At 43.6% G+C, this 23,367-nt stretch overlaps 2 protein-coding genes across 5 annotated transcripts; one reads left to right on the plus strand and one right to left on the minus strand.

Annotated features, from left to right (window-relative positions):
- Nucleotides 1-176: 176 nt before the first annotated feature.
- Nucleotides 177-22,382, minus strand: ifi35 (interferon induced protein 35). Of its 4 annotated transcripts, none has more exons than XM_003222496.4 (10): nucleotides 22,278-22,381; nucleotides 20,790-20,817; nucleotides 14,596-14,691; nucleotides 11,280-11,438; nucleotides 9,895-10,011; nucleotides 8,009-8,165; nucleotides 7,244-7,353; nucleotides 5,700-5,889; nucleotides 2,476-2,582; nucleotides 177-430 (listed from the first exon to the last, which is right to left on the minus strand). In XM_003222496.4, the coding sequence occupies exons 2-10, from the start codon at nucleotides 20,805-20,807 to the stop codon at nucleotides 236-238; spliced, it is 1,149 nt and encodes a 382-aa protein (XP_003222544.2). In that variant the 5' UTR covers nucleotides 20,808-20,817; nucleotides 22,278-22,381; the 3' UTR covers nucleotides 177-235. The 4 variants fall into 4 exon arrangements, with proteins under 4 accessions (XP_003222544.2, XP_008111378.2, XP_062840321.1 ...); XM_008113171.3 differs by having other exon boundaries at nucleotides 22,257-22,354; XM_062984251.1 differs by lacking the exon at nucleotides 11,280-11,438 and having other exon boundaries at nucleotides 22,278-22,382.
- Nucleotides 15,237-20,527, plus strand: LOC134299952 (uncharacterized). Its single transcript, XM_062984249.1, has 2 exons — nucleotides 15,237-17,016; nucleotides 20,246-20,527. The coding sequence occupies exons 1-2, from the start codon at nucleotides 15,469-15,471 to the stop codon at nucleotides 20,285-20,287; spliced, it is 1,590 nt and encodes a 529-aa protein (XP_062840319.1). The 5' UTR covers nucleotides 15,237-15,468; the 3' UTR covers nucleotides 20,288-20,527.
- Nucleotides 22,383-23,367: the final 985 nt, after the last annotated feature.

Consider the following 23,367-nt stretch of genomic DNA (forward strand, 5'->3'; position numbering starts at 1 on the left):
GGGGTCAAAATTCAACCATTTCCATTTTTTTCACTTTGGTATTTGCACAGATTTTGCTACCATATATTTGTCATCACTATCAGCTATCAAAACGTCGCCCTCCCATTTCCCAAAATTGCAGGATCAACACTTTTCTCAATGCTTCTTCTCCCACAGATTTTAGCAACCACTTGTGATTTCCCAATCAATTTATTTATTTATTTATTTATTTATTGGTTTGGTTAGGAAATCAGATTCACATAGTCTTTGCCTCCTCAAAGACGGCTGCTGCAGAGACTCCGGTCGGGACGTAAACAACGGCTTCCACCTCTCCTCCGCCTTTGCTGGGCTTCTGGAAGTGAATCTCCAGGGTTTCACGCATCAACTCCTCATCCAAGACATCTGGAATTCCTGACAGCAGGACGGTCTGGTCACAGACAGAAGGGCGGAACTGGGATGCGGAGGAAAAAAAGTGCATGCTTTAGTGCATAATAATACTAATACTAATAATAATAACTTTATTTGTATAACCCGCCTCCATTTCCCCGAAGGGACTCGAAGCGGCTTACATGGGGCCAGGTCCAGGTGGTTACAGACAATGTAAAAGACACAACAATATATAAACAAATCAATAAAACATTAGAATCACATTTACAGTAAAACATAGTTAAATAAAAACCTGGGTAGGGGCCTAAAAATGAACCGGGCCAGAGAAAGTGCATATAGTGAAGAATGTAAACTGGGGGAGAGCTACATACCTGGAACTATTATCCTGATAAGGGGCTAGGGCAGGCATAAACATAAGAACTATTTCCAACTGAAGGAATGGAATAAAATGCAGTAGAGATATTAAAACAACAGGACGAACCCTAACCATAAGGGCGTGCATACCCAAACTAAACCCCATTTGGCTCCCTGCAGAATTCAAACCCTAGAAGCAATTGCTCAGATAGTAAAAAAAAATCCACAAAGGCCATTTTCTGCTAGTTGCCACATGCTTTGTTTTCCTAAAAAGGTGGGGTCTAAAGCAGGGAGTTTCAGAAAAACATCTACTTCTGCTTTATTGACTATTCTAAAGCCTTTGACTGTGTGGATCATAATAAACTATGGCATGTTCTTGGTGGTATGGGGATACCAAGTCACCTTGTCTGTCTCCTGAGAAATCTGTATAAAGACCAAGTAGCCACAGTAAGAACAGATCACGGAACAGACTGGTTGAAGATTGGGAAAGGAGTGCGGCAGGGCTGCATACTTTCACCTTCCCTATTCAACTTGTACGCAGAACACATCATGTGACATGCGGGGCTTGAGGAATCCAAGGCCGGAGTTAAAATTCCTGGAAGAAACATTAACAACTTTAGGTATGCAGATGATACCACTCTGATGGCCGAAAGTGAGGAGGAGCTGAGGAGTCTTATCACCAAGGTGAAAGAAGAAAGTGCAAAAGCTGGATTGCAGTTAAACGTCAAGAAAACCAAGATCATGGCAACTACACCTATTGCTAACTGGCAAATAGAGGGAGAAAACGTGGAGGCAGTGACAGACTTTATATTTCTAGGTACGAAGATCACTGCAGATGCAGACTGCAGCCAGGAAATCAGAAGACGTTTACTTCTTGGGAGGAGAGCAATGGCCAACCTTGACAAAATAGTGAAGAGCAGAGACATCACACTGTCAATGAAGGCCCACATAGTTAAAGCAATGGTATTCCCCATAGTAACCTATGGATGCGAGAGCTGGACCATAAGAAAGCTGAGCGAAGGAAGATAGACGCTTTTGAACTCTGGTGCTGGAGGAAAATCCTGAGAGTGCCTTGGACCACAAGAAGATCCAACTAGTCCATCCTCCAGGAAATAATGCCCGGCTGCTCACTGGAGGGAAGGATATTAGAGGCAAAGCTGAAGTATTTTGCCCACATCATGAGGAGACAGAAAAGCTCGGAAAAGATCACGATGCTGGGGAAAATGGAAGGAAAAAGTAAGAGAGGCCGACTAAGGGCAAGATGGTTGGACGGTATCCTTGCAGTGACCTTGAAGGACCTGGGGGCGGTGACGGCCAACACGGAGCTCTGGCGTGGACTGGTCCATGAGGTTACGAAGAGTCGGAGACGACTCAATGACTGAGCAGAGCAGCAAAGCAGAGACACCCTTTCTGACCACAAGGGGCTACCAATGAAAAGCACACGCAATAAAATGTTAGCCTCATTTCCCATAAATATGAAAATGGGCATTATTTACATCTCCCTTATAAAAGAGTAAAATCTTGAAGGCCTTCTCTATATAGATCGTCTTACTGCCCAAGCGCCAGCCCTTATAAAGGAATTAATGCCCTGCTCTCCAATGGATGACTGGTGTCAACACAGTGAATCCTTTTCTCTGTCTTAAGACAGAACTTGGTGATGCTGAGCTCACTCTTGACTTAGATTAGAAGCTGACAAACGTTTCTGCTTGGTGAGAGGGATGGAACAGGTGCATGTCTCTGTGTCTTTCTCCTCACCTGGAAATCTGTGATTTCTCCGCTTACATAGTGTGAAACCTTGATCTCATGCTTCTCCTTTCCAATGGGTATCTGGAAACGACCTCTCTGGACAAGCCTTTCAACCACTGGAAAAGAATTACAGGTTGGGGAAAAGACAGTTTAAAATCTTTGAGACATATCTCTCTGCCAAAGCTTGGCAAGTTTCATTTTCTAAGGACTTCTGTCTTCAGATTGTAAAAGTTGTCCAAACATTTTATCTTTTTCATCCCCTTCTCTCAGATCTTTGTGGCTTTTTTTAGAACTCCAAAGTTCTTGGGACCAAATAGCATGAAATGTAAGTAAAGCCACCTGGAAAGGGACTACCTTGTTACTTTATTTTATTTTCTCACAAAGTTCTCCCCAGTGACTCAAGGAAGATAGTATTTTAACACCAGGCGGAATGACACTTCAGAGAAAAATAATGCAACAGATCTTATGAAACTAGAAATCAGTCTTCTCTGACCTGCCCCCAGCTGTGTTGGATTACAGTCCAATAGCTGAGCACATTATGGGATTGTTGAAGTTGTAGTTCAACACAACTGGAGGGCACCCAATTGGGGAAGTTTGCAAAGAATAACTTGCAAATTTTGCAACTTAAAATAAACCTACATTCTTGGGAAATAGAGAAAGGCTTTTCTTATGGCGGAAGTTCATAAATGAGTTGAATGGGAGAAACATATTAGAGAGAAGTAGGATCCCCTACCATATACAGGAAGATACAATTTGGAGATGAACCAAGAGAGTTTTTTCACATTACACATCATTAGTCTATATTTTAATGATGGATAATACATTGGTTGAGGTGTAAATATTTGTGAAGAGGTGTAGTGCACTGATAAATATGCAAAAGACAATTCTGTTAAAGGCACAAAAAATACAACCTATCAGTGACTTATAGAGTGGCTAAGTTTTGTGCAGCAGCTATAAAAATAAAGAAACAGTGGATAAAAGTTTCTCATTTTATTACCTAGGGACTTTCTGCTTTTAATGTTGTGAATTTTTGGTTTTAATGTTGATACTTTTCAAATTTAATTTTATTATGTCTTTTATATACCTAGTGAGAAGATAAAAAGAATAGGAGTGGGCCTCAGGAACTTTAATAACTTTAATGTTGACATTTTTGAAAACTATTTTTTATTGTTCTACATTTTTGAAGTTTTATACTCTTGGTCTGTGACCATAACATTAGAAGTCATTCATCCAATTTAAGCATCAATGATGTGGTAGAACTAGGGTTTTTAGGGGTAGGCACTGTGGCTCTTTGAGTAGCAGGAGAAATGTCATCATTTGCCCGCAAAGTCACTCATTGCAAGTGATATGTGTTATGCTGAATATTTGGAAGAATAACCTGGTCTTGAATGATGTTAGGGCTCAGCAAGGGGCAGGAGATTTCTTAGAGGACAAGGAGAACTGATGGGTTGCAAACTGAGGAGTCAGCGTGTAATCAGGGAGAATTGCATGCCTGAGATCAGAGGGAATTGCAGGCAGTTGAAGATGACACAGAAGATGTTTTGGATTCCAATGTTCATTCCTTAGCAACAGGGGAAAGGGAAACCAGTAAAAGGTCCATTTCTCTTGGGAATAGGCCAACAGGAAGTTTTCCTTTGAGAAGTCCTTGAAATGCAGGTGTGTGAGGCATGATTTGATGACCACCTGGTCGGGCTTGAGTTTAAATTAAGTGCTATTTCTTCGGTGTCTTTCAGCGGAGACAATGTTGCCAAAAGGTTAATGTTCTTATCTAGCTTTCAAGTTCATGATTCAAGTTTCCAAGCGTTTGCCTTGGAAAAAGTTCCTGTTTCATGCTCATGGATTTATGTCTGTGATTTTGACTCTCTTGATTTCATGTACTTTGACATTTTTGGACTATTGATCTTTTATATATAGACTGCTGCTTTTTACAGTTCCTTTTCTACTGCTCATTTTTCCCTTTGTACATGCTTTTCTTAATAAACTGATGTAGTTAGTACTACTGGACTCTGGTGCGGTGCTGGGTGAAAAGGTGTCTCAAGGCTAGAGTGTAACAACTGGACAATTAAGATTCATTAGCATTTGAAAAGATCTTTTTTTTGGTGTAAATGAGAAAGATGAATGAGTTTGTTGATAGAGAAGGCCCCTTCTACACTGTCATATAATCCAGAATATCAAAGCAGATAATCCACATTAACTGCTTTGAACTGAGTCTATACTCCCATATAATCTAGTACAATGGAGATAATTTGGATTTTATATGACAGTGTAGGAGGGGCCCAAGACAAATGTCAGCATTTCTGGACCCTTTTTGGAATATGAAACCAGGGGCTGTCATGATTCATTCACCATGTCTAGATTTAGTACAACACTACCGCTCTATGCTCAGAAAAATTAGAAGAGGATGTCTAACATCATTCATAACTTTGTGTCAAGTCCAGCAAGGCTTTGGTCAGTATAACGGGAAACTGACCAAGATTAGAGACACACAAGCATATATCACTAACCAGATGCCAGAGTACACAAGCATATGTCACTAACCAGAGTACCACACAAGTAGTATCAGGGAGAAGAAATGTTCCCACTTTACCCACCCAGTGTTAAGCATTGATTCACCAGCCTCCTCTATTCCCCCTGCTTACCTTTTATGGCTACTTGGGGCCGGGCTGTGGCACATGCTGGTTAGCAGCCAGCTGCAATAAATCACTCTGACCAAGAGGTCATGAGTTCGAGGCCGGCCTGTGTCAGGGTGAGCACCCGACAATTAAAAATAAAAACATATAGCCCCTGCTCGTTGCTGACCTATGCAACCTGAAAGATAGTTGCATCTATGAAGTAGGAAATTTAGATACCACTTATATGTGGGTAGGCTAATTTACGACACCATAAAAATAATCCAGCCGCGGTTGGAATGAGGAAGTGCCGTTGCAGTGGATGATGAAGCAGCTGCTCCCCCTGTGACCAGAATCAAGCATATCCTCAGGAAGCTGGAAGCTGGAGAAGGTTTAAATTGCCTCTGCGTCTGTTTCTGTTCTATGTTATATGACATTGAATGTTTGCCTTATATGTGTACAATGGGATCCGCCCTGAGTCCCCTTTGGGGTGAGAAAGGCGGAATATAAATACTGTAAATAAATAAATAAATCTCTTACAATCATCTAGCACACTTCACAATTCCAGAAACTGGTATCCCAAGTCATAACTTTTCCAACCTCGGGTGCTAGCATCAAACCTACCTCCATCCTCTACAAAAGTAAGTGCCACATGGCCAGAACCACTCAGTCTTTCCACACGCTCCACTTCACCCCCCTGGTTCTGCCGTTTGCTGAAAAATAGTTCTAGCTTGTCAAGCAGCTTGTCCTCTGGGACTGAAAGCATAGGCAATCCAGACAACAGGACCTGCCGGGAACTTCGTGCCACAGAGATCTGCAGTGCGGAGAAGGAATAAAAAGGAATGAGAGTTGGAAATAAATAACCTAATGCCAACTTGAAATGATACAAAGAATGAATGCCCACCATCATGGAGCAGAGCATGATGATATATGCTGCCTAGTGCTTTTGGACAGGAGGAGTCTATCACTGGACATTAGGGACCCAAACCTGGAATGACTGCAGCTGGACATGCAGGAAATGTAGAGAAGAAGTGGGTGCAATCTCCCAGTGCTCTGACCCTAACAGCCCTATAGTCATGTGTACAGAAAATGTACAGGATGTGCTAATATGCAGAGATTCAGTCTCATGGAATTCAACTCCCTACTGGCCCTCTATTACCTAGAGATTCCTAAAGCGGTTTCTCTCTAGCTCCTCCAAGCTGACTCTAAGGTCATGTTGCAATAGAGTTTTCCTAGAAGACCTAGAGATTCTTAGAAAATATATATATAATCCATAAACAATCAAACACACAAAAGTTAAACCTACAAATATATTTATATCAAAAGTGGATGAAGTCTGGCTTTGGGAGTCACATGTAGCCCTGAAGGGCATTATGTGACTTTAACCATTTCAGATCTTTTTTTGATGTAACCGGGGTTGGGGGGGGGGGGGGAGAGAGAACGGGCGGGCACTATGCATAGGATCAGGCTCCAAGAAATCCTATGCAGTTGCACTTAAAAGCTCACTGACTTTTCCTAATCTTAATATGAATTTTTGAACACTTTTGGAACAAAAAAATGCCCTTTGATCACAGTGCTATTTCCCATTCCTGATTCATATGCAATCACATCTGCAAAATATGCAGTCTCCCAGGTAGGACTAAAGCACAGTCTGTCAGCTCATTTTATCTGAAAACGTTCCTTTTTTCCAGGGATTACAACTCAGGCTGGATCGTCATTGCTCTATATCCCAGGATCTGATCGCAGATTATCTGTTTATCCTAGATTATCTGGCAGTGTAGACTCATATAATTCAGTTTAAAGCAGATAACCCAGAATCAGATCTTAGGATATAGGGCAGTGTAGTTCCAGCTTCAGTCAGCATGGCCAGTGTCTTAAGGAATTATGGAAGATGTAATCCAAAAAAGCCTTCTTTCAAATATCTGCATTTTGTATGGATAATAGGGACTTTATATTCAAACTGAGCTGTGCTGTTTTAGAAGTGGGACTTCAAGGCAGCATATGCTACCCAAAAGAGGCTATCCAATCTGAAAGATTGATTTCTAAATGAGAGCCAATGCACTTGGAGAATTTGCGTTTTCTTCCATACCATGTACCATGCTGCCCACTACCATCCCACATAAAAACAGGGACATTCCTCAAGATCAGGTGAAAGGTTTTAAACTCACTTCCACAGATGCGAGCAAGAGCAAAGTCATGGGCTCAGCTTTCACATTCACATAAGTACATTCGTCCAGCTGAACCCGATGCTGCCCCATTTCAATAATCCTATTGGCAACTGAAGAAGAGAAAAAAGAAAAGAGATCACTTCAGGGGTGAAATCCTATTTCATTCTCAACTCTCTTGTCAGTTTGGCAACTGATTATCAATTGTTGTTCTCCTTTAAGATGGAAAGGAGAAAGATTTCTCCATATGCTTCACTGCTTGAAGAGCTGAAGGGGCTGTGGACTTCCGGAAAAGGTTAAAGAAATCTTGGACACAACCGGAATCATAAATCAAAAGGAGAATTCCAACTTTACCACATTTGCATTCTTTTGCTGTCATCGAGTAGTAGCCATTTAGGGCCCTTCCACATAGTCATATAACCCACAATATCAAGGCAGAAAATCCCACATCTTTGTTGAACTGGACTATACAGCAGTGAGGATTCAGATAACCCAGTTCAAAGCAGATATTGTGGGATTTTCTGCCTTGATATTCTGAGTTTTATGGCAGTGCGGAAGGACCCTTAGTGGAAACTAACTGGGTTAGAGCTGAGAGATCATAGCTCAGAAATTTAACTTGTTTTCCCCAAATCTGCCAACAATCCCTACTTTTATAAAATACACGGGACTTTCACGGTTTGTTTCTTTTGCTCTGCTTCTGATGCTTCGTTATGGATGGCCACCACGATAGAGCCTATAAAGATTTCAGCCACAAATGGTTGTGTTTACCTTCAGGATCCTCAAAAGTAATGAGAGCTGATCCTCCAGGAATAGGACATCGGACCTGGGGCTGGGTTACCACAGGATCAGGCAGTGTTTGTTCCTTCTCCGCTTCTTCCGCATGGCCTTTAAACACAACACTCCTCTCAGGAAGGCTGATGTCCACCTAGACATGGAGGAGCCATAAAGTTCGGGTTTTTGTTATAACCGAATATGAACTTTTTCCTTCAAGAGTTGTTTATAGATTGAGTCCAGACTTATTTGCTTCTCATTAAATTACCTCACAATGTATAAGATGAAAAAGTAACTTATTTATCTCAAAGCTTCCAGAAAACACAAGCCAGCAAGACCATGGTAGCAGGTGAGTTCTGGGAGCTCTACAACAACAACAAAAAGTAATTTCCAAACTTTGCCCAAACTCCAGAGCATAACATGAGTCAGTGCTCAGACTTCAGAACTACTTGTCAAGGTCAAGCGGAGAACAGTCTTATGATAACACAAAATACTACTATGCATCTGCAACAAGGCTGGAGAATCACTTGGTTATATATGCATTTTATTCTGTTTACTGTTTGTTTTTCAGGCTTGGTCCCATGTTAGCTGCCCTGAGTCCCTTCGCGGAGATGGAAGCGGGATATTGTTGTGGTTGTTGTTCTCAGAGTTTGATAAAGAACCTTCCATCATACATCAGAATTGACTAGATTGGTTGGAAATTGATGGGAATTTGGAGTTTAGCAACATCTAGGGGTAGAGCTTGGAACAGCTACTGTTTGAGACTCAATTCCCAAAATCTGTCAGACAACACATTCAATGGGATTTATTCCCAAAATTCTAGAAAATCCAGTGGGATTTATTCCAAAGCTTTTGCAAGTTTTGAAAAATAGTCCCGATATATAATGTGTTTTGCTTCCAAGTGAAGAACAAATTGTTATCTCCACTGTGTGTTTTAGGACACTGAATGTGAAGGGCAGACAGGTTGAAACTTCACTGCCTCTCAAATGAGAAATGTAGCAAAAACAGATTCACTCCCACCAAAAAAAAATTCAAAAAGAATCCATTTTGAGATTTTTAGTGGCTCCCGAACAAACTAAGCAAGCACTTATCGTCTATGCTTACATCAACATGTCTTTACTAAGGCTATATGAAAAAAATCCAGAAATGAGGAATCGCCTTCACCTACACCAAACTCCCTATCCTCTAAATGTAGTATCAGAGGTCTTTCTTCAGTTTCCACCTGTAAGAAAAATGTGTTTAATGGGAAAGAATGGAAATTATTATTATTTGTTGTAGTAGTATTTATATCCTGCCTTTTCTCTGCCAAAGGAGACAAAAATCAAGCAATACGTAAACAAAACCCAAAGCATACAAACATTAAAATAGAATTAAAGACAGGATTTAGTAAAATCCATATTCCCCAAATGGCGCAGTGGGTTAAACCACTGAGCTGCTGAACTTGCTGACTGAAAGGTCGGTGGTTCGAATCTGGGGAGGAGGGTGAGCTCCCGCTATTAGTCCCACTTTCTGCCAACCTAGCAGTTCGAAAACATACACACGTGAGTAGATTAATAGGTACCGCTCCGGTGGGAAGGAAATGGCATTCCATGCAGTCATGCCGGCCACATGATCTTGGAGGCGTCTACGGACAATGCCGGCTCTCCGAGAGAGGGCCTTGACAGCGGTGGTCCCCATTCTGGAACTCTCTCCTCAGGGAGATTAGACTGACACCCACCCTGTCTACTTTCCATAAAAATCTAAAAATGTGGGTGTTCCACTGTGCTTTGATTAGGAAGGTCCCCAGATAGTTTTGCATTTTGTTGTAAACTACACTGGCAAGCTGATCCTAAAAGGAAGCTTATCAATCTTTTAAACAAGTATTTAAATAAACTCCCTAATACCTTGTGCAGACTTTCTTTGGCGATTGAAAGCTTCTCTATCTGCTCCAGTTCTTTTTCCAGTGCCTCCTTTTCCTGTAGCAACTGGTTTCTTTCCTTGGTCTGCCTCTCTATCTCTTTCTGCAGAGAAAAAAAAGTGCATTATTAACAGGGAATAAGAAGGAACATATTGTCGTGGGCAACCTGTAAGACATCTTCTTCAAGATCCCAAACTTGTGCACTTCTTTGCCATCGTAGCTTGTTTAAAAATCTGTGGCGTATGCCCCATAGACAACATACAATTCTCCGAAGCATCACATCATGTTTTGGGATGTGAGAGCAAGCAGTCCTTTCAGCAGTCTAGGGGGCAGAAATTCCCATTTAAATGCTATTCTCCCTCCCATCCTTTTCAGACTACATGATAGCAATCCACCAGTTTCATAATGGTCAAGGCTTCCTTAACAATCCAGTTTGTTTTGCTTGGGTTTTGGATGACAAAAAGAATGAAAAAGAAAATGGTCTGCCTTATAGTTCACATCTAGACAAAAAACTCAACCTGACCCTCAGCATTTTCTGTCATGCAACCCAAATATTGCATTGTTTTTTTTTTGTTCCTGTGTGCTTTCAAGGTGTTTCTAACTTATGTCTAAGGAAAATCTATTCTGGGGTTGCCTTAATAAAACTTTAAAACAATAGTCAGGGTTTCAACAGCTTATGTAACTCTCCTTGACTTGCCTCAGAATGGTATGCTTATTTACACTGCCCAATTATAACAATTTGATACCACTTTAAATGCTATGACTATATCCAAAAGAGCAAGCCTGTACCAGAGCCCTGTGGGTTTTACAGTAGTTTTTCAATCTCTTTTGGGAGTGTCAAAGGGCAGTAAAGACTCTCTCAGCAGCTCTTAACGGATATGGTATCCCTCCCAATAACATTTGGGGGGGTTCCATAGGGAGCTTTCTCCAACAATAAGCATCTCAAGATCTTTAGAGAACTTTTCAAAACTTTGAATCTCTTTGGTAAAAAAAAATCAAAGGAGAAAACTGGAACTTTGGAGTGGTGGCTGGCAAAAGGAATCCTCAACGATCTGCATGCAATACAGTGGCTGGCTACACCAGTTACTAGCATTGCTCGTTCTTAAGAAACTCTGGGATTTTTAGTTTGGCGGGTTCCTTTGAAATCATGCCTCAAGAGCTCTAGTGCTACAATGGCATACAACTGCTGTAACTGTGCAGCACAGACATACTCTTAAAAGAAGCAAAATAAGTGATACAAAGATAAAGACACAGAGGTGAGTTGATTGGCATGGCTTCAAGTATGAAGGTCTTGGAACTGAACTTTCCAAGGAGCAGAATTAGTTTTGCCATAATGAAAAAGACTGGTTGGGTTCAATGTGAAAGAAACACCTGAAATGCTAATTTCTGGGCCTTGGCTTGATCCTCATATTCAAGGAGTTTAGTATGCAGACTCTCAGCTGCCTCTTGGTATCGGGATGCCTCCTGCTCACACTGCTCTCTGCTGCTCTCCAGTGACAAATGGTCAATCTCTAAAGCCTTCAATATATCCTGGAAATGAGGAGACAACCACAAGAGCATCAGATATCTTCACCCATTGCTACAGGGATATTTACACATAATGTAACAGCAGAAATAAAAAAAAAATGATCCCAGAAAGGTAGTGATATTTATTATTTATTGTCAGAAACAAATTGAGAATACTGTCATAATGTATATAAAAAAATACAAATGAAGTTAAAAACTTGGCATTATACTAAATGTCCTTTGACCAGAAGCTGGCCACTTGGAGTGCCTCTGGTGTCGATGTGAGAAGGTCCTCCATTGTGCATGTGGTAGGGCTCAGACTGCATTGTAGTAAGTGGTCTGTGGTTTGCTCTTCTTCATTCTCACATGATGTGGCTCCTCTTTGTAGCCCCATTTCTTAAGATTGGCTCTGCATCTCGTGGTGGTCTGCTCGGCGCCTTCCAAGTTGCCCAGTTTTCTGTGTGCCCAGGTGTGAGTTTCTAATCCAGTCTCAGCCAACGATTGAAGTTCCAAGTTTTAGCCTGCCACTTTTGGACTCTCGCTTGCTGTGGTGTTCCTGCGAGCATCTCTGTAGATCGTAGAGAGCTATTTCTTGATTTATTTAAAATTCCACTCCAAGTGAGTGTAGAATTGATGTTAATGGGAGTATTAGGGAATAACAAGATTTATATAAAAGAATTGTTCAAAATGATGATTCAAGCAGGACAAGCTGTGATAGCCTGAGGATGGGAACATTTTAAAAAACTGACTATAGAAAATTGGAATAATTATATTTATGATCAGGTCCAGTCCAAAATCATAGCATATGTAATTTGCTAAGACACACAGGAGGATAAAACAGAGGAAATTAAAAATAAATGGAAATCATATATAGAATGGATAGAAAGAGGTGAAGCCAATGTAAATATTGTACAGAGATTAAGAAAATTGTGCCCATGGTTAAATATAAAGATATAGGGTAAATGTGTAATCAGAGGGAAGAGTGATGCGGGGTAAGGATGAGGGTGTTGACAATAAAAAAACATGTCATCGAAGAGAAGGTGCAGACAAAATAAATGTTACATGAAAATGAAGTGTGCACAAGTTTGAGCACCAAAGGAAAATAAGAGTAAATAAAATGTTGTAGTGTTGAAAAAGTAAAAAAATATTGGGTTAAAAAAAATCTCTTCTCCCATGACTTAATTTCAACATGAACTCACTAGATGTCTCTTTTTGCACTGGCAGCATTGAAAATCCGGGCAAGATTTAATTTCTGATGTTGCAGTAGACTCTTCTGGGAATGCTTTACCTAATCATAATGTGGTTGTTAATATCCAAAGTTGGTTAAGTTTTAATAATACTGAATTTTGCTTGGTTTTTAACTATGCAAGAGCTAGTTCAGATAGTATTTTATGTATTTTAAGGGGGCATCTCGCCATTGATATATGTAGCATTTTAATTATTTACATAGTGTTTTAATGGCGTATTTTGTGCTGTACTTTATAATCTGGTTTTTATGTATTTTACTAGCTTGGGGACTCGGAGGTGCCTGGGTTATTAGAAGGCCTTGTTTCTTTTGGGATGTTAGGTAATACCACTTAAGTTTGGTTCAGATCCATCGTTGGCTGGGTTCAGTGCTCTCTGGATAAGGGAGAACTACAACTCCCAGATTCCCAGGGCAATCACCCCTAAACCCTGGCAGTATTCGCAGTTGGCCATGTTGGGTCCATGTGCCAAGTTTGGTCCAGATTTGACAACAGCTGGGTTCAGGGCTCTCTGGATAAGGGTGAACTATAACTTCCGAAATCGAGGTCCATTCCTCTAAAACCCTGCAGTATGTTCAGTTGGTCATGGGGCTTCTCTGTGCCAAGTGTGGTCCCGATCCATTGTTGCTGGGGGCACTGTTTCTCTGGATGTAGGTGAACTATAACTGGCAAAATCAAGGTCCATTCCCAGTAACCTCTGCAGTATGTTCAGTTGGTCATGGGCGTCTCTGTGTCAAGTTTGGTCCCTGTCCATTGTCGGTGGCGGGGTCACAATATCAATGAAGGTACTGCAAGTCCCACTATCCATGGCAAGTATGGCCCAGATCGATTGTTGGTTGGGTTCAGAGTGCTCTCTGGATGTAGGTCAAGTACAATTCTTGTAAGTCATGGTGAATTCTCCCCAAACATCTTGTTCAGTTATCAATCAATTCCTTTGTTAATTGTGTGCCATAGGAGAGGGTAGGAAAGGGCTAAGGTAGAAGAAGTGGGCGGGGTCATGCAAATTAAGGAAACATGGGATGTCCATTCTGGAGGAAAAACAGAACATCTAGGATGAAATTGTCCCTGCATGAAAACCTTCACTTGGGTGGGGGGCAGAATGGCATTTGTGGAGAACACTGGCAGGGTTTGGGCTATGTGTTTATGGTGCTCACTATAACCGGGATGTCAGTGGAGGGAGGGCCATTGGTGTCTCTTGCTCAGTGGGAACCAGGCCTGTAGCGAGGGGGTGGTTTTAGGGGTTCAACCCCCCCCCCCCCCCCCGAAATTGTTCAGGTTATAAAAAAACCTGGTTTACTCATGAATTTTAACTGGTTAACCAAATCCCCATGCTAAGTCTATGAGACACAAAACATTAAGAGCCCATCCAGGCACTATCTCAAGCAGATATTGACAGGTTTGTAGCGGGGAGGGATGTGTGCTAGGGGTTAAACTCCCCCCCCCCCCCCCGAAAAAATTTTCTGGCTACGGCCCTGGTGGGAACTATAGTTGTTTGTGGAGGTAGGAGGCTGTCTGTGTAAGTGGACATCTCCATATAAACACATAAACATTTTTCACTTTTATTATGTGTATTGATAGATAGATGTATTCATTTTTTTGTTCTATATATGAAAGACATATGGTCTAAGCACTGAATAAACCAACACTACTACTACCACCAGGAAAAGGCATTACTTTTGCACAGAAACAATGGTATACAAATAGTGTGTGTGTGCCTTCAAGTCAGCCTCTGGTTTATGCTGACTGCATGAATTTCATAGGATTTTCCTACGCTAGTAAGTGGTTTTGCCAGTTCCTTCCCCTGAAATATAGCCTCCAGCATCTAGTATTCATTTGCAGTCTCCTTTCCAAGTACTAACCAAGAATGACCCTGCTTAGCTTCCAAGATCAAACAGGATCTGGTGCCTTTAAGATTAAACACAGTTCCAAAGGACTACCTGATATCTCTTAATCTCGCGCGCAGTTTGTTCTTCCATTGTCTCCAAAAATCCAATTGATGAGATGCTGTCGTTGGGCAGATAGATGAAGGAGTCCTGCAGAGCAAACCGAGTTCATAGTCAAGGGCCTACTGACCATAACAAAAATGTGGAAATGATTATATGGGCGAATAGATCGAGAGAAAAGGAGACAACACCACTTACTTCGACATCTTCTTAAAACAAAAAGGAAAGGGGAGGACGGGACTAACTATTGATCACCTACAAGTATAGAGTAGGCATTCCACTTTCACATGGGTTGTGGGTACAAGACCACCATGAAAGTGGGAAAATTACAGATTAAATAAACACTCATTTTTTTAAACCTGGGAGAACACTACTAGAGGACCTAGTGAGTCTAAGGCCCCTACTACACTACCATATAATCCAGTTCAAATCATATAATCTGGATTTTATATGGCTGTGTAGAAGGGGCCCTAGAGAGAACATATTATACAAATCTGCAAAAGCTTGTAGGGTTGAGATATCAGGGAAATGACATAACAGATATTTATAAAATGATTGCTAATTGAGAATGGGTAGTTGTAAGTTTTCCTTTCTGTTTCAGTACTAAAGATAGGGAACATGCATTGAATAATAAATAAATAAATACATACATGTCAGAACCCTGCTACTAGAGCCTGGATGTGGCTCTGAGTTTCAGGGTCACTGACATTGATAAGACACCTGCGTCCCAGGACTCGGAGGAGAAACGGCTGATGGACTTGGCGGGGAATTTGCGCGGGGTTTTACTGAGCGGGAAGAGACTGTTCAAATGAGGGGGAGGGTATATAAAGGAGGGTTGGCCGGAGCCTCCCATTCTTGGCTTTTCTGATGTTCATGTTTCCTACAGTAAAAGTTCCTGGTGATACCACAAAGAGTCTCGTGTGTTCATTCAGGAGCGGCTGTGGTGAGCTGACACTAAGCCAAGAATACGGACACCATCCCGCTGTAGCGGTGAGGTGTAACATGCAAGTGGAGGATGAAGAGCTCTTGGGCGCCGGAGGAGGAAGGTCGGAAAGGGCCACTCCCGAGACGGACGCTGAGTTCCACCAGCTGGCGGCCCTGGCGTCATCCACCGCTTATGCCCAGCCAAATGGGGTAACCCAGAGGCGCGGAGTGGTGCGGGGAGATAGCACCGGAGGAGAGGAAGGTTCACCTTCCCCAGGCCCGCAAAAGATGGTGTTTCTGGAGGAGAGGATGTCGGCGATGGAGACCACCCTGGCAGTGATGTCGAGGGCGATGGAGCGCCTGGCGGTTTTGGCGGAGCCGGAGCGAGGAAGGGAACTCCGGGCTAGCTCAATGTGGGACGTGAGCATGGGAAGCAGCCAGGGCTTTGCAGACCTCCCAGCACCGAAGGGAAGGGAAATGCGAAAGGAGCCCGGTGCCCGGCCCAAGATCCAAACGAGCCTGACGCGGGTGGAGGAGAGTGACGACGAAGGGGAAAAGCCTCCGAGAATCCCGGCTACGCTCCCAACTGAGACCCTGGTGCCCCTGGCGAATGCCGGGCGTGGCACAGGACAAAGGGAAGCAGCAGCGGGGCCCACTGGCCCGCAAGGGGGCTTGCGACGGGCGGAGGATTGGGGATTGCCACCACAGGGACCCCTACCGAGACGAGAGGAACTAAGGATCGAGTTTGGGGGAGAGTCCTCTGAACTGGATTTTTTCCTGACCACGGTGAGGGGCTATATGGAGGACAATGCCCACACTTTTAGAACGGAATCCAGCCGGGTACGGGCCATTGGTGCAGTGTTGAAGAGGGGAGCGGCCAGCTGGTACGTTCAACTACACGCGCGGCGCGACCCATGTCTGGGGTCACTCCGACGCTTTATGGGGGCCCTGGAGACCCGTTTCCGAGATCCACTGGAGCAGATCCGGGCGAGGGAGGAGTTGAAGACCGTCTCCCAGGGGCAGAGGTCGGTGTCTGAGTATGCGGAGGAGTTCCAATGCCTCGCTGAAAAGGTGCCGGAATGGTCTGCAGTGACAAAGATAGAACTCTTCAAAGAGGGGCTCAGGCGGGAGATCCTCTCCTGGGCGGTGCATCGTGATGAGCCTGACACACTGCGCGGATGGATTCAGCTGGCGGGGCGCATCGAGACATCGCTGGCCCAGGCGAGGAGGCACCGAGGAGGGCTACAGCAGCGGCCGCAGATGAAAGAGGGGAGCCGGAAGGAGGGATCAACCCCAGCCGGGAGGAGAACGGAGCCGACAGGGAACGTGAGCACCAGCAGGAGGGGCTGCTTCGTGTGCGGCCGTTTGGGCCACAGGGCTGCCGAGTGCTGGCAGAGAAAAGGGGAAGGCGGAGGCCCGCCCAAACCAAGAGCCGTGGCAGGGAAACGCGCCGAGGAAGAACCACCGATGAGGCACCACTCGGGGGGGTTGGTAAGTCAGGACAAAGCCATGATAGTGGTCCCCATTCAGCTGGAAAGTGGCAGCAAACAAGCAACCTGCAAAGCATTTGTGGATTGTGGATGTTCCAGGAACATCATCTCCCCTGAATTAGCCGAGGGATTGGGATGCGAAAGAACGAACCTAGAATCCCCAATAGCTTTTTCGCAGTTGGACGGATCCACAGCATCGGGATCATTAGCTAAGTACAGTGCCGAAGATGTAAAGTGTAAGATAGGGAGTTGGGAAGGAAAGGTGTCATTTGTGATATCACAAATAGCCAGCTATAATGTTATACTAGGCATGCCATGGCTGGGGCAGGCCAACCCGCAAATCAACTGGGAGGATAAGAGCATGATCCTCAGGATGAAGTTGGAAGGAGGGAGCCAGGAAGTGGAAAGGGAGCCGGGGAAAAGGGGGGAGGAAGACTCTATCAGGATAGCAGAACTGGCAGATAAATTACCCCCAGAGTATCGGGATTTTGTGGACGTATTTGATGAGAAGGAAGCAGACAGTTTCCCACCGAAGCGGAGAGTTGAAGTGAAGATAGAGCTAGTCCCAGGAGCAGAGCTTCCTAAGGCAAAAATATACCCAATGTCGGCTAGGGAAAAGGAGGAACTGAGAAAATACATTGATAAAAACCTAGCGAGGGGTTTCATAGAGCCTTCAAATTCCCCTCTAGGGGCGCCTGTGTTGTTCAGGCGCAAAAAGGACCAAACGCTGAGGCTCTGCATTGACTACAGGGGCCTGAATGCAATCAGTTCTGGAAATAAATACCCCCTACCTTTAGTGAAGGACTTGATCGCCCAGTTATCGGAGGGACAGATATTCACTAAATTGGACTTAATTGAAGCGTACCATAAATTGCAGATTAAACCAGAGGACAGGTGGAAGACGGCCTTCTCCTGTGCATTCGGATTATTCAATTATCGTGTGCTCCCTTTCGGTTTGTGCGGCGGAGGCGCCGCGTTCATGCAATTAATCAACGAAGTGTTGCATCCATTGTTGTACAAGGGAGTCTTTGTTTTTTTTAGATGACATATTGTTAGTATCTCGGACTAAGGAGCAACACATAGAACTAGTCAGGGAAGTCCTGCAAAAGTTGAGAGAAGCAAAACTGTATGCGAAGCTTGCCAAGTGCGAGTTCAATAAAGACCAGATAGACTTTCTGGGGTATAGGATTTCCTCCCAGGGAGTGGCGATGGACCCTGCGAAGGTAGAAGACGTGAGGGGGTGGGAAGCCCCCAAAACACGGAAGCAGCTGCAATCCTTCCTAGGGTTCGCAAACTTCTATAGAACATTTATCAAGGACTTTGCGCGCCTCACTTTGCCATTAACGGATTTGTTAAAGACTAAAGGTAGGGGAGAAACAGCCAAAGTGAAGGCCCCAGGGGCCAAACTGACCTGGACAATAGAATGCCAGGAAGCTTTCGAAGCCCTTAAAAAGCGTTTTACCGAGGAGCCTGTCCTACAGCACCCTGATATGTCTAAAGCCTTTGTATTACATTGCGATGCGTCAGACCGGGCATATGGGGCAGTTCTGCTACAGAAAGACGAGGGGGGGAACCTGAAGCCATGTGGCTATCTGTCAAAAAAGTTTAGCGATACAGAAAAAAACTGGCCGATTTGGGAGAGAGAAGCCTTAGCGATTCTAAAAGCACTAGAGTGCTGGAGACACTTCCTGGAAGGAAGTGGAACACCGTTTGAGGTGTGGACTGACCATAGAAATTTACAGTATCTAAGATCCCCTCGTAAACTATCAGCGAAGCAAATTAGATGGGCCCAATATTTCAGCCGTTTTGATTTCAGACTCAGATTCTTCCAGGGGAAACATAATATACTCGCTGACGCTCTCTCTCGGATGCCTCAGCACGGGGGAGGAATTCAGGAATCTGAAGGGAGTATTTTTCTTGATAAGCAATGGGGCCTGGCAGTACTAACTCGAGCACAAGCGGCCAAAGAAAACAAACGTACTGCCATTTCCACGGGGGGAGGAGAAATATGGGAGGAAGAGTTGAAGCGAGCGTATGGAATGGACAAATGGTTACAAACAAACAAAGAAAAGGGAGAATTGTGTGGGGATTTGGTGTTTGTAAATAAGAAATTGTATATTCCTGAATGTTTAAGACGAGAAATGTTAAGGAAGTACCATGATAACAAGGGTGCGGGTCATCTAGGCCCCACCAGGACTATTAAACTGTTGGCCAAACAATGCTGGTGGCCCGGAATGAGGAAAGACGCCAGGGGATACGTCACGCAGTGTGAATTATGTGCAGAGGGAAAAACACCACCGGGGAAGCCCCAGGGGCTATTGCAGAAGGTGGTGGAGCCCATGAGGCCATGGGAATGCGTAGCCATGGATTTTGTAGGCGAACTACCCCCCAGCAGAGGCCACAGATACATTTGGACAATATTGGACCTATTCTCAAAACAGGCACACTTTGTGGCTCTGCCAAAACTTCCTTCAGCTGAAAAACTTGCTGATTTGTATGTGAAGCATGTATATCGCCTACATGGGTGTCCCGACAAGATAATTAGTGACCGGGGAGTCCAATTTACTGCAAAATTTTGGGGAAAATTCTTACAGCTGTTAGGAGCAGAAAGGAACCTGAGCTCGGCCTTTCATCCCGCGACCAACGGGGGGGTCGAACGTACCCAACAGACACTGTGCCAATTCTTAAGGATGTACACCAATTATAGACAGGATGATTGGGCGGACCTTCTTCCGTTTGCTGAGATGGCTTTTAACGGGGCCGTACATTCGGCCACAGGTCGTGCCCCATTCGAAATAGTATACGGACAGGAGGTGGCACCTTTCCCCAGGCTACCCGAGTGGAAGGAAGGGGAGGGCCAGACCGACGAGGAATGGCCGGCCAAAATCAAGCAAGGGTGGCAAACCGTGGTAGAGGCATTGCGGGAAACACAAAAGAAGTACAAGCTCTTTGCGGATCGTAGGCGCCGAGAGGGGGACAAATTGGGCGAAGGAGATCTGGTTTGGCTGAGCACAAAAAACCTGAAATTGGGGTTCCCATCCAAGAAATTGGCTCCACGCTATATAGGGCCATTCAGGGTAGCAAAAAGAATAAACGAAGTGACCTATGAGCTGAGGCTACCAAAGGACCTAGGAAAGGTACACCCGGTATTCCATTGCAGCCTGTTAAAAAAGTATAAAGGAACTCTGGACAGCGGAGAACAATAGTTGTGTTTAATCTTTTCCTTCCAGGACGAAGGGGAGGAGGACGCCATGTCAGAACCCTGCTACTAGAGCCTGGATGTGGCTCTGAGTTTCAGGGTCACTGACATTGATAAGACACCTGCGTCCCAGGACTCGGAGGAGAAACGGCTGATGGACTTGGCGGGGAATTTGCGCGGGGTTTTACTGAGCGGGAAGAGACTGTTCAAATGAGGGGGAGGGTATATAAAGGAGGGTTGGCCGGAGCCTCCCATTCTTGGCTTTTCTGATGTTCATGTTTCCTACAGTAAAAGTTCCTGGTGATACCACAAAGAGTCTCGTGTGTTCATTCAGGAGCGGCTGTGGTGAGCTGACACATACATACATATAATCCAGTTTAAAGCAAAAACGTGCAATCAGATCCTGGGATATAGGGCCTGTCTAAAAGGGCCCATAGTCAGGAATTTAGGGAACTGGTGTCCTAAACACACAGAGGACCAAAGTTTGGGAACCAACTCATATTCTCTCGTGTTTGTCGGCACCACAAATAGACCAGTTGCCTGCTGGAACCCACTGGTTGCCCAGTGGAACTCACCTCGTCCGACTCTGTCATCCTAAAGCGCCTGGAAAAGAAAAGAAAAAGGCAGTCTCAGGGCCCATTTACAATTGCCATAGTAGAATCCAGATGATCTGCTTTGAGTCGGATTATATGAGTCTACATTGCCATATAATCCAGTTCAAGGCAGACAATTTGGATTTTATATGGCAGTGTAGAAGGGGCTTTTGATACTTAATATGCCAGTGAAGACCACCAAATAAAGAGCTACTCCTGGTATTTATATTTGGATACGTCATGCAGGGTGCATCTACACTGTAGAAGTAATGCAGTTTGACATCACTTTAAGTGCCTTGGCTCAATCCTATGTAATCCTGGGATTTGTAGTTTGGGGAGCCACCAGCAGTCTTTAGAGCCCCTTCCACACAGCTGGATAAAAACCCACATTTTCTGTTTTGAACTGAAATATGTGGCAGTGTGGACTCTGATAACCCAGTTCAAAGCAGATATTGTGGGATTTTCTGTTTTGATATTCTTGGTTATATGGCTGTGTGGAAGGGCCCTTGGAAATTGGAAGTTGCTCAGGGGACTTTAAAGATACTTTTAAAAAGTTATTTTTGTTCATTAAGAAAACACAATAAAGCATACAAGCAAGATATATTAAACTCAAAAATGACGCAATCTACTTTTACAATACTATAGTTAAAGGGTATTAAAAATAACAAAATTGAAAAACAAAACCGATCCCCACAAAAAAAATACTGGAAAGGGGATTTGCAAACTTTGCATTCTCTGTCCAATAGTTTTTCTCCCTTATTAGCCTACTAACTTTAAAATATTATTATTATTTAGCCACACTTCTACTTTTGGGAACACTCTAAGGGCCCTTCCACATAGACATATAACCCAGAATATCAAGGCAGATAATTCACAATATCTGCTCTAAACTGTATTATCTGAGTCCACACTGCCATATAATCCAGTTCAATATGGATTTTATATTACTGAGTGGAAGAGACCTAAGTCATGAATCTTACACTATCCTTGTGAAAAGGTCATGAAGCCCCAAATCTTTCCTAAAGATGATCAATGATTTCTCCTTAATTAGCATTAAGGGTGTCTACATGGCAGACTTAATGCACTTTGACACCACTTGAGCATGTTCCCATGCTATGAAATCTTGGAAGTGGTCACTTTACAAAGTCTTTAGCCTTTTCCATCAGAAGTGCTGGTGCCTCCCCAAACTACAAATCCCAGGACTCCCCAGCCTTGAGTCATGGCAGTTCAAGTGCTATGAAACTGCATTATTTCTACAGTGTAGATGCAGCCATAGTCAATTTGAAGTTTGGCAACTGTGAAAATGTCTTTCTATTACAAATGGGGAGGAGGCAGGGAAACCAGCTCCAAGGGTTCTTAAATTAAGATAATCTACTCGGAGGAGGCAAATTGGTTTTCTGTTAAAGATACCATAAGAAGGAATGGGGCGAAGGTGGAGTTCGCACTTACCTCCCTCCTCGGTTTACTTACTTTCTTCGCTTCTTGCAGCCTGCTCTCCTGATTCGTTTTCACTTTCGATTTCCACTTTGTATGCCTTTTTCTGTTTGCCCCGCCCCAGATCACGCCCTTCCTCCTGGTCAGATGATGACACCCACACCAGCATTTAATCCGAATTTCCCAACGGATCAAATTGGAACCAGAGAATTCTGCATCTACACCATAGAATGAATGCAGTTTAACTCTGCTTTAACTGCCTTGGCTCAATGTTAGGCTACTGGCGTTGGCTTTCTCTGCTAGAGGGCTGGCGCCTCACCAAACTACACATCCCAGGATTTTATCTCATCGAGGCATGGCAGTCTCAAACTGCATTAATTCTACAGTGTAGATGCACCTAAAATCTATCCTATTCTAGGATGAAGCATCTTTTGTGGGCTTTGACATCATACTTGTCTTTCCAGTGTCAAAGAATCTGGATTGTCCATTGTCGGAATAACACTATGGGCCCTTCCAGACAGGCCCTATATCCCAAGATCTGATCCCAGGTTTTTCTATTTATCCCAGATTATCCAGAAGTAGGGACTCATATAATCCAGGTTAAAGCAGAAAACCTGAGATCAGATCCTGGGATATAGGGCCTGTCTAGAAGGCCCTAAATAACATGATTTTTGTTCCTGGGTTATCAATGTCATTTTCTAATTGCGGAACATCCTGCAAAACATTTTGCTAGAATTTTTCAGTGAATATCTGATAGAATCTCAACCAATTCAGCAGTTTGTGGCAGCCACAAAAAAAAAGTTTCTGGAGCAGACTAACAGCACAATTAAACAAGGAAATTACACTTTCAAACCAGGAACGGATTTTTTTTAAAAAAAATTGTTAGTGTAATTAATCCATTTCAGTAACATCCCAGATTTTCCCAACATTTGAATCCTTTATACTTTCAGAAGGGGACCCATGATGGCGCTAGTTTTGAGTTTACATTATGTTAGGAAATCCCAGCCACTGAAACAGATGTCATAATCAAATTCCTAATTATTTTGATGTTATGAGCCAGCATGGTGTAGTGGTTAGCGTCTTGTACTGCTAACCAGATGAAGTGTTCAAAATGCAGTCCCCATCA

Source organism: Anolis carolinensis, chromosome 6 (genome assembly GCF_035594765.1).
Source record: "Anolis carolinensis isolate JA03-04 chromosome 6, rAnoCar3.1.pri, whole genome shotgun sequence".
Classification (NCBI taxonomy): Eukaryota; Metazoa; Chordata; class Lepidosauria; order Squamata; family Dactyloidae; genus Anolis; species Anolis carolinensis.